The sequence below is a fragment of the Taudactylus pleione genome, unplaced genomic scaffold, assembly GCF_031769625.1.
Source record: "Taudactylus pleione unplaced genomic scaffold, aTauple2 ptg000537l, whole genome shotgun sequence".
Classification (NCBI taxonomy): Eukaryota; Metazoa; Chordata; class Amphibia; order Anura; family Myobatrachidae; genus Taudactylus; species Taudactylus pleione.
Window position 1 is genome coordinate 8,891,323 of NW_028284939.1, and position 12,064 is coordinate 8,903,386.

Sequence of the window (12,064 nt, forward strand, 5' to 3'; positions counted from 1 at the left end):
CATTTTACAGAATGTACTAGATAAATGATAGCTATAATCTGATTGGTTGCTACAGGTCACTCCTCCAGTTGTCCTTTTTGGAATGTCTGATAAATCTCCTTATGCCATTACATGCCCGGTGACTTATAATACCCTTATATTCCACAGCAACAGGTGCTTGATGTGCAGTCATTATGTAGACATTCAGAATGTCGACACGGACAAAATATTGATGCCTTAATTTCGACAGGCATTGTGTTAACAATTGGTGTTAAGCTGCCCATCCACTAGGCAATTAAACCTAGCGATGGTGCGATAACGATGGTCGTTATCACTCCATCGCTTGGTAATCGCCCGCAAATCGGGCAGCAAAAGGTTAAAAACGACCAGCGATGCGCGCCCCCGCTGGTCGTTTTTTAACATCAATCATCGCCCGCACATGACGGTCAACCTGACGACCGCCGTCAGGTTGCCATGTTCGGGGATGATTGATCTGCATACACTGGATGTTTGAACGTTCAGTGTATGCACTTCACCCCACGGAAGATGATGGCGTCGTAATCGCGCCGTCGTCCCCCGCATCGTTAAGTGGATGGGCAGCATTAAGGTTAGGCTGAGGTCAGGGCTACAATCACCTAAAAACACAATGTCGTCATACTGACTGTCAACATCTTACATATCAACCATCTGAACGCCGACATTTTGTTCCACACCCCAGGTGCATTACCCCATGCAGATCCCTATGTGGCTTCCCATGGGATCTCTACATACCTGCCGCAGATACAGGTGTATGATGTGTGCCTCATTCCTCCACGTGCGTAGCAATAGTGCAAGAACACGCTGCAAGAGAAAAACAGAGCAATCGTTAGTATTCAGGAAAAACAATACAACTAGGAAGCAGTGACATCACTGAGAATAAAGCCATGCAATTCACTAGGAAGCAGTGACATCACTGAGAATAAAGCCATGCAATTCACTAGGAAGCAGTGACATCACTGAGAATAAAGCCATACAATTCACTAGGAAGCAGTGACATCACTGAGAATAAAGCCATACAATTCACTAGGAAGCAGTGACATCACTGAGAATAAAGCCATGCAATTCACTAGGTAGCAGTGACATCACTGAGAATAAAGCCATGCAATTCACTAGGAAGCAGTGACATCACTGAGAATAAAGCCATGCAATTCACTAGGAAGCAGTGACATCACTGAGAATAAAGCCATGCAATTCACTAGGAAACAGTGACATCACTGAGAATAAAGCCATGCAATTCACTAGGTAGCAGTGACATCACTGAGAATAAAGCCATACAATTCACTAGGTAGCAGTGACATCACTGAGAATAAAGTCATGCAATTCACTAGGAAGCAGTGACATCACTGAGAATAAAGCCATGCAATTCACTAGGTAGCAGTGACATCACTGAGAATAAAGTCATGCAATTCACTAGGAAGCAGTGACATCACTGAGAATAAAGCCATACAATTCACTAGGAAGCAGTGACATCACTGAGAATAAAGCCATGCAATTCACTAGGAAGCAGTGACATCACTGAGAATAAAGCCATGCAATTCACTAGGTAGCAGTGACATCACTGAGAATAAAGCCATGCAATTCACTAGGTAGCAGTGACATCACTGAGAATAAAGCCATGCAATTCACTAGGTAGCAGTGACATCACTGAGAATAAAGCCATACAATTCACTAGGTAGCAGTGACATCACTGAGAATAAAGCCATGCAATTCACTAGGAAGCAGTGACATCACTGAGAATAAAGCCATGCAATTCACTAGGAAGCAGTGACATCACTGAGAATAAAGCCATGCAATTCACTAGGAAGCAGTGACATCACTGAGAATAAAGCCAAACAATTCACTAGGAATCAGTGACATCACTGAGAATAAAGCCAAACAATTCACTAGGAAGCAGTGACATCACTGAGAATAAAGTCATACAATTCAGTAGGAAGCAGTGACATCACTGAGAATAAAGCCATGCAATTCACTAGGTAGCAGTGACATCACTGAGAATAAAGCCATACAATTCAGTAGGAAGCAGTAATTTTTTAAGCCTATCTGCAAAATACATCATATGTCACATTTCGCAAAGTTTAAGGAGGGTATTTATCAAAGTTCGTAGAGGGATAAAATTGTGCAAGAGAAAGTACCAACCAATCAGCTCCTAAAGGTCATTTTTTCAAAATTTACGTCAGTTAGAAGCTGATTGGTTAGTGCTTTATCACTTACAATTTTCTCTCTCTCCAAACTTTGATAAATACCCCCCTAAATCACTGATAACAACTAAACGCAATGCAACGGACCATATGGACCACCAGGTGTGACCATATTTATCAGCACTGAATACAACTGTAGACCGGAAGTCTGGAATGTATTGAAAACAAAAATACCCCACTCCAATCAACGCCCTGCCTCAAATATCTTTACCCTAAAAAGTAAACAAACCATCTGCCTTTATATTTGTGAAAGGTATAATACAAATTAAAATTGAAAGTACATCTCGCTTGAAGATTAAATGTTAAATAAAATAATAGCATGCAAATTCGTTAGTTAAAAAAAAAAAGCTTTTAAAAAAAAACTTTTCACCCCCGAAGGAGCCGCTATTTAGTCTTCACAGATAACAAGCCCCACTTAGATCCACTGTGTCAGAAGTTCTCTGCCAGCTATGGTAAATATGCATGGAGTCTAATTAGTGTGAGATTACAGGGAGCGGGGTTTAGCTCGTGCTGTACGCATTTTTCCCACTGTTAATTTTGCTAAAATAAATAGCTGTAGCTGCCTATGTTTTGGCCCCTAATCAAAGCAGCGCAGATTTTACGGAGACGCTCCCAGAGGACAAGGCGGTATTGTCTTATCTGTACGCCAACCGAAAGACTTAACTGCAGAAACTCTCAGCGGCTGCAAGTAACTAAGAGAAAAGCTTCTACGCCACATGCTTTATGTTAGGAAGGACGAGGACGCTGGGCCCATTGAATTTCCAAGCATTACCACCTCACACCACTGAGGTCTTGGATTCAATCCCCAACAAGGCTCTATCTGTGTAGAGTTTGTAGGTTCTCCCCACGTTTGGTGGGTTTCCTACGGGTCCTCCTGTTTCCTCCCATACTAGAAGGTTAATTGGCTGCTGGCCATTTGCACAAGCGAAAGTGGCAGCAGCCTAATGGATTGTAGGAACAGTCCAGGTCGGGGTCCTGGGTGGGACAAGCCTAACATGTTCTGGTTTCTATTTCTCTGTGCAATGTTAAGAAGGATGTATTTCGCATAAAGGCCACATGCTGCCAATACAGCCAAGAACAAGGGAAGTGGCACTGTGCAGTTCTCCACAACAGGATAAAAGCAGAATCTTAGAATTGCAGCCAGGTCACAGATCAATTGAAGTAGTGCTGAGCGGTTTTCCCTACATACAGAACAGATACTGATAACTGTGCACGGAAAACAAGACCTCTTACTATACAACGGTCTATACAAATGAGGCCACATGCAAACCTATATGTTGTAAAGGAATCATGGCCGGCGGTTCAAATCCCGACAGTGGAAGCGCAGTGAAGATCCTGATGGGCCCCTGGGTCAAGGGGGGCCCAGCACCGCACACCCTGCACCCATAATATTACTTACCTCTCCGGAGTCCAACGTCGGCGTGGGGGTCCGGCATTGTAAAACGACTGGAAAATGGCCGTGGCGGCCATTTTCCCGTTGTTGCGCATGTGCAGTACAGGGAAAATGGCTGCCGCGGCCATTTTCCCGGTGACCTGTGCATACTCTATAGACTCTGGGCACACTCTAGTGCCCAGAGTCTATAACTCCGGCGCTGGCCGCGTGCAGCTCAGTGCGCTGCCGGCCACCGGGTGGAGAGGAGGGGGCCCGTGACGGAGACTGCACACGGGCCCCCTTCTCTCTAGAAACGTCCCTGCCCCTCTAAGTGCCTAAACCTAACCCCCCCTTCCCCGCAGCCTAACCCCAAGTCTCACAGGGGGGTGCCTAGCCCTAACCTCCCCCCGGGGGTGCCTAACCCTCCCTCCCCCTAGCCTAACCCTAACCTTCGGGGGGGGGGGTACCTAACCCTAAGTCCCCCCTGAAGCTCCTAACCTAACCCTCCCCCTCCCGGCGACTGTCTGCGCCCAGCACCTGGCTTACCTTCGATCGGTAAGCCGGGTGTCAGGCTCCCGGCGTAGACCTAATGACAGGCGTCGGGATTTCGACGCCTGTCATTAGACACTTGCCGGCATTAGACTGTCAGGATGCCGACGGTCGGCATTTAGCCCGTCGCCATGCCGACTGCATACCGTTGTGAGTGGTACTGTGCAATGGTGAACACAAAAGAGGGGTGGGTACTGTGCCGCTGGTCATTAGAACACTGATTTCCAATACACCAATATAAATACTGGCATTGCTCCTAGAGATCACATAATCTCAGCAACGAGTACAGAATAAATAGGTCAGACTTACCCAGAGATATTAAGTGAATGGAGAATCAGGAGTACACAGAGAGGGGAGGGGATTTCCTATCAGTGTGGGGCACTAATTAAAAACTAATAAACCCACTACAGCAGTAGTGTACATTACACCCCAATTAACATCTAGAAAAGCTTTATGTAGCCCTCCACAGCCGCAATTAAAACACATCAGTCCTCAAACTGATTGCAAGGCGTTAATTGTCTTACCAGACCCAGCTGCGATACAGTACACAAAAATCGGGCCGGGACGATAACGAGATTACAGTCATATAAAACCCCCCACAGCAATCCCAAGACATAAACCTGTCACCAGTATAGGATCCAGCATCTCTTTATTAAAAGCAACTCAATCCTCTTATTAGATCTCATTAGTGTAATCTATATTCCACGTCAGTGATTCCCAAACCTATCATTAAGCACCTCCTGACCCCCCTTGGATTTAGAGAGTTCATCAGTAATTTATAGCGGTGATTAAAATCCTGGTGCAGAGCATCGGCAGTAAGGAGCCAAAGCCTTTGTAGAGCATCCCAAATATAAGGTATGACTGACAGCATGGAAGGTGAAGCATTCACAGTCTACCCAGGAGGAAACCCACTCGCTTCAAGCCCTCCGGTAATATAGAGATGGGTTGTTAAGATCAGCAAGAATCTTACATTTTAAAAAAAAAAAAAGACAGAAGAAAAATATATATAAAAATGCCGTGCAAAATAGAGGAAGAGATCGTGCCGGTTTGACTTTAGGTAAAGTAAACATCTACAGTTGCCAATGTATTAAAATAGTTTCCAGGGAGACTTCGCTGCTAAATTGGTGAATCTACGCACGTTGGCTGATGTGGGAGCACCACAATCCCAATCATAAAAAAAAAAAAACACGCTTCCTCAGTACATATTAAGGTTAGAGACTAAGGGCCTTATTCAGGTTGGTTCGTACGTAGCCAGTCAATGTTTGTGCTCTGCGCGTGCATCGCAATGAAAGTGCGCGAAGCGGCAGCTGCGATCGCAGCAAGCACGTTGACTAATCGCAGAGTGATTGACATGAAGTGACCGTTTAGGGGTGGAGTGGGGGGGTGGTCAGCGGAACACAGATGCGCCTGTGCATTTGAACGCTGTTACAGGGGCGTGCATAATTAAGCCCCTGCGATTGTATACGCTGGCAGAGGTCTAGATGGCGACAGGAAGTTTAGCAGTTTCTGAGGTAGGGTCAGGTCAACCACAACTGTGCGAATGGTTCCGATGTTACCGATGTTTTCGCTGACTTGCGGATACATGTCATGGGAAGTGGGCGGCTTTATCTAGTGATGGGCGTCTTGGTATTGTGCTGCGGTTGGCATGCGTCTGCATTCATTAGCATATTTTCGCAGCCGTGCGATCCGTGCTGAATCAGGCTCTGAAGGCGGTATCCAATTAGCCCTGAACATAGTTCGGGCGCTAATGGATAGCCGCGATTGTCGAAAAACGGGTATCATCCACATTTAGTCGCCGATATTTTTTTTCCATCCTATCCTATTATTTCGGTTGAAATAATAGGATAATTCTCACAAAAACACATAGGACCTGCGATAAGCTTGCGGACCTATGTGTTTTTTTCCGCAATTTAGGTGGTCAAAAAGCGGCACACATCAGGTCCCGAAAAATATCCACGATAATTCCCGGATTGGGCGGCACTTTGGGGCTAATCGGATAGCCCCGCCGCGATCAATTGCAGCGCTACATTAGTTCTGCTAATTGGATACCCCCCTAAGGGGTATATTTACTAAAGTGAGAGTTTTTAGAAGTGGAGATGTTGCCCATAGCAACCAGATTCTATTTAACATTAAACTAGCACCTTCTAGAAGATAATAGCTAGAATCTGATTGGTTGCTATGGGCAACATCTCCACTTTTAAAAACTCTCACTTTAGTAAACTTACCCTAAGATTAGGTGGGAAGGGGCCTGGGGTCAGAGTTGGGCGCACTGCCGATGTCGGATATAGTGGAGCGATTTCTTGCTACTGCGCATGCAACTAAGTAGCGCCACACATACGGCCCGATTGTGTCCGTGCAGAGTCGCAGTTGTAATTTCAGGCGCATGCAGGGAGTGGTGTATTGAAAATATAGCGCCCGCTTCCTGGCGGTGACAGGGAGGTCTCAGCACATGCAGTAGGTCAGCCTTACAGGCATGTTATGGGACCGTCGCAGGCGTGGCGGTGAAAGCGGTTGCCACTTACATAGGAGGACATACTGAAACGGAGGAACTGCATCTGCCATAGGGCTGGCGCAAGTTTGCGCCAATGGCATTACTGCGTGTGTGGATGCTGGCAGTGGGTGTTTCCGTCCTTACACATTTGGACGCATGGATGTACACAAGGGAAGGGCTTTGTATGGGCATTCGCATAAAGTCGCAGACAGGCGACCACTAATAAATGCCGCCAGTAGCGGCTTAAGTCACGGGCTAACAGGGCCGTCGCCCGTAGCGCCATAGTCTGAAGAGTTCAGCCCTGCCTGAGCCTTACCTGCCTGGCTCCGGAAACACCTAAACTGGCGTTATTGGGGAGGCTCCCGTCGTGCGCATGCACAGTGGGGGACCATCGACCCGCTTGCGAGCGTCCTGCTCTCGCGAGCGGGTCTGAATGACCCCCAATGTACCGAGCCTTGTGAGAGTGATAAAGTGGACAGAGAAAAAGTACCAACCAATCAGCTCCTAACTGTCACTGTACAGGCTGTGTTTGAATAATGACAGTTAGGAGCTGATTGGTTGGTACTTTATCTCTCTCCAAGGCTTAGTACATAGACTACCTATGTCATAATTAGCGATACTTTTACTAAACAGGAGTTTGTGAAAAACGCTGGTATTCAGCTTTGTTCCCGGCAATATTTCGCCTGATGTAGTTACTAATGTCACACATTGCCCCTGTGTCCAGGGGGGGCCCACACCGCATACCCTACACCCATTCACAATACTTACCTCTCCATCGGCGGTGTATATATCACCGGAAACATGGTGCAGGGCACTCCGCTCTCTTGATCAGCCGCTGAGTGGATGGGACAGGGCGAGATAAATCAAAAAGCATCTTGCCTGTGCTGTCTGGCCATTCAGCAGATGATGAAACACAATACACTTATAATGGTGACAAACATTATGTATTATGTAAGCAAGCATGTCTTCATTTTGGAAGGGTGGAGCAGCTCTATCTTGCATCACTCTGGTACAATGCAGAAGACTGTACCAGGCAGCCTTCTAATTAATAGTCTCTACAAATTAGAGGAGCCGCTCACAAAAGCATGGCCAGTGGTGTAACTGCAAATCAAAAAAACAGGAAATAACTGAAATGCTATGCTTTGCTATTTTAACTATTTGTCCTTTTTCTAAGAGTTCTGGAATACACGTTATGCCGTTTTTGTGTGGAATACTTGTACTCCACTACACTCTACTTTTTTTTCTTTTTAACTAAATGTAGGAGCGAGTCAGGGTTAAGAAATTACTTTTTTATCTTCCCGTTTTGTACATAAAAAAATAATTTTCTGGGTTTGGTTCTCCTTTAATAACAAACTGGCTAACAATCTAGTATATTTTCAAGCTGAACTACTAAATACATGTCCATTTTTGATAGTGTGGCCAAACTTTGCTAGTGAAAGACATATAACATCTACTATATCTTGTCAAACAGTCCCTAGTGTCATATAAATCAGAGGTGCTTTACGGTCAGATAAGACTTTTTGTACAATGATAGATTTCTTCCACATACAGTAGTTCGATAAAAGAAACCCTACAGATACAAGAGTACATTAAAAAGGGAGATTTTTAACAGTACTAAATAGAGCATCTCTAGACTCTGACTGGATCAAACTCCCCTCATTCTCTGGTACTTTCACCCGTGAAAAATAATAATAATAATTAAAAAAAAAAAAAAAAGATTCTAAGCAAAAATCGGGGATATTTATCAACTACTCTATCAGACGAATATGTGCCAAAAATGGTTTTAAAATGACAACAAAAACTCTGTATCCTTTATTCAGGTTCAGATTATTCAGTTCATTATAACCTGTCTTAAATTACCTACTCTGATATAACTAAATTTTTTGGATATTTTTTATTTTAGGTGGATGGGGATTATTCCATCAGGACGAAACTTGGCGGGCTAATTAAATCATAAGACATCCGGGTGTCTTATAATTTTATCTAAAGAGTGCCGTCAAGAAAAATAAAAAAAAACCATCAAGATTTCCATACAAAAATGGCGGAAGAGATGCAGATTATGCGAATTTCTGAGAGAGAGAGAGAGAGAGAGAGAGAGAAACTGGGTCATCAAATTTTATTCTGTGAAAACGGAAAGACTATCCTGTAGTTAAAATTAGAGCAGTAGGTTTCTTGAAGTCAAATTAATAAAAATAATAATAATAAATAATTTGGGATTTTTTTTCCCCCTTTCATCTACATTATACTGTAAAATAAACAGTTCATAGAAAGCAGGAGTGGTTTGTAGTTTAGCAATGATTTCGCTGTAGACCAGCGCAGAACTTGCTGGCAAATCCCCACAGGCCCCAATTACGGCAAACACTAGACAGCTCCCAAAATGCCTAGTAATAAAGTGTTTATTTACGCTGCCTGATTACATATTAGCATTTTATTATTTACTTGCGGAATTAACACATTTCACTTGGTTACAATCTGGTGAGGAGGGGGCGCAAAACACATTAGGCAGTAAGACGATTGCCATGCTTAGACTGGTTAGAGGGGCGCAGTCGCGAGCTGACGATGTGAGGGGGCGGCACTTGCAAAAGAAGAAGAGAAAATCTGGCACACTTTACGTCGGTTTAAAAATAAAGAATGTAGCATTCAAAAATTGCGGCCTTGTACCGACTGGTTTTAATTACGTGTGTTCTAATGCGAGTACAACACGTGGAAAGTAGTATGACAAAATAAACTTGATTTCTGGTGTCACCTGAATGCTTTACCATTAGCATTGAATTGGTGTTCTGGATTTCGCATAGCATACGGTTCTGTCCACAAGCATTTACCGCAGGGAAGAGCATTAGAGAACCCCACAGGCATTGGCTAATTAAAAAACGCCATCGACAACGCATGGGAAATTTGGCCTTAAGAACAAATCAATGCATTCTGACAGTGCTATATATACATATATAATAGTTTGTGTATTACAGTTCTGTATATTACACATAAAATAACTGGAGTCCTTATTTAACGTGTTCACGTCCTTCTTGCTATCAATGACTCGCAGGAGGAAGCCATGGTTGGCAGGGAAGGCTTCTCAACCTAACACCATTGCGAGCTAGCGGATTTACAGTAACAGGATTGCTCTGAATAAATGGACCGTTAGACTAATACACAGGGGTAGGGCCAGTAATATCGTAGCAACTTAAATGACTGAAATTTTAGCTTTTCGACTTGTGTCTAAAAGGATGTGGGAGGTAGTTTTAGCTGTACTTAAAAAGTACGGACGCAATACTTTAATGTAAATGTTTAACACAGCTTCAGTGGAATGTTAGTGTCACAATGCCGCCGAATCCAGGTTGTTCCTACCTGGTCCGGCGACGCTGGAGTACGGGCTGGTGTGTGACAGCGGGCGGGAGATCCCCGGCACCCGCTGTCAGCTGCTCTTCTTCTCCCCCGGCGGCTGTGTTCAGGCGGTCGCAGCTTCCTTAGTAGCGTGCGCGCCACTCTGTTAAAGCATTTAAAGGGACAGGCACCTAAGTAGGGAAGCGCTGATTGGGGCTAGTTGAACTCTGACCTATAAAAGGAAGTTCCTGGGAGCACTCCAGTGCCAGACTATAGGCTCCATTACCATACTCCAGCGTTCCTATGCATATCCTGATAATTGGTTCTGACCCTTGGCGTGTTTTGTGACTGATTCTGCCTGACCCCTGGTTCTACGTTGATATCTGGTTCTGACCTCGGCTATTCACTGTGACCCGTTTACGTCTGCTCCCTGGTACCGCTTCGTCCGTTTGGTTCTGAGTCGGCTAAGTCGACTACGCTCAAGTCTCCTTATACCGACCAAGTGCCAGCACCTGTATAGGGAAACCTAAGCTGAGGGCCGCGACCTGTGTGTCGGACGCAGCCAAGTCCATACCTTGTAGCGAGGGTCCCTGGTGAAAACCGCCGGCACATTAGACTCTGCGCCTCAGGTCTAGCCAATTCCCTGAATACGGGTAGCATCCACTATCCGCCTGTGAGTTTGAGACAGTTAGCATTACACAATTTAGGACAGTGGTTCTCAAACTCGGTCCTCAGGACTCCACACAGTTCACGTTTTCCAGGTCACCCAGCAGGTGCACAGGTGTATTCATTACTCACTGACACAGTTTAAAATATCCACAGGTGGAGCTAATTATTGCACTTGTGATTCTGTGAGACGACCTGGAAAACATGCACTGTTTGGGGTCCTGAGGAGAACTGAATTTGAGAACCTGTGATCTAAAGCTGGCCACACATCTAAAGATTATCTGTCCAACCAGCCAACTAGTAGATTGGTTGGAATGAAAATCTGGTAAGGAATACAATCAGCAACTTGCTCCCAGACGCTGAAAAATGGACCAAAACTGTTGTATAAACAAATAGTTTAAATCAAACATTTAACAAACTTGTCTGACCGACCATTTTCATCTGTTTTCTGGCATTTAGGAGTAAATTTCTGATCATCATTTGCTCCCATTCCTTACCAGATTTTCATTCCAACCAATCAACAAGTTGGCTGGTTGGATGTAAGTTGTTCTAGTGTGTGGCCAGCTTTAGAGATTCGATTTAGTGCCATGCGCAATCCGCTGCTTAGCACACTCGCAGATATCCCGCACACATCTATTGGCCTGAAAATAATTCATTTTTCTCAACATAGCCTCATCACAGCGCTAATGGTAAACGGCTCGCAGCTTCGTGCCAGGCGATGTTTAACACAATCTGGAGAGTTCAGGGGGGCGCTTTTCATTATTACCACAAATAACAGAGCAGGCTGGTTAGAAGACGGCCGCGCTGTTTCACGGTGTCTCACTCAGCGTCACTGTGGGTCCCCAATCATTTTTGCTAGAGGCGGCTGAAAAATAACTGGGGACTGTTTACAAATAAATTGTGTTTGTGCCTCTTACAATTACAGTCACAAAGAAAGTGATGAAACTGGGGGAAAAAAAACAAAAAACCACAGAGCAATTGAATCCAAAAAAGGAAACAAAGATTTAGAAAAGCGGGTACCTACTTCCAAGCAGCAAAAACAAAATGTCTACATTTAATAATCAATGAGATTTCCTTTCCTTGTAGAAACAAGAGGACATATTTACTAACATTGCATTCAAGTGCAAAATCTACACGTAACCATAGCAACCATGAGTCACAGCCAGCCAGTGTCTTTTATTGATGCTCCATTAGCCGGTAAACGCAAAACTATATCGTTGGCATCGCTGGTAAAAAAAAAAAAAATGTGGTGCAATGAAATATGCTCCAGACTGCAGATGCAGGACGGGTAATTTGGGACCAAAAGGCCTCAAATGACCCCTATGCCAGATTTAGGCGTATATTTACTAAAGTGAGAGTTTTTAGAAGTGGAGATGTTGCCCATAGCAACCAATCATATTCTACTTAACATTTAACTAGCACCTTCTAGAAGATAATAGCTAGAATCTG

The 12,064-nt window shown here is 44.4% G+C and overlaps 1 protein-coding gene across 1 annotated transcript in view; it reads right to left on the bottom strand.

The window, feature by feature from the left end:
* The window catches only part of PEPD (peptidase D), a 225,953-nt gene that overhangs the window by 94,880 nt on the left and 119,009 nt on the right, over positions 1 to 12,064 (bottom strand). Inside the window, exon 10 of the mRNA XM_088451097.1 lies at positions 751 to 819. Coding sequence (XP_088307223.1) covers positions 751 to 819 — 69 coding nt within the window. The remainder of the gene's footprint in view (positions 1 to 750; positions 820 to 12,064) is intronic.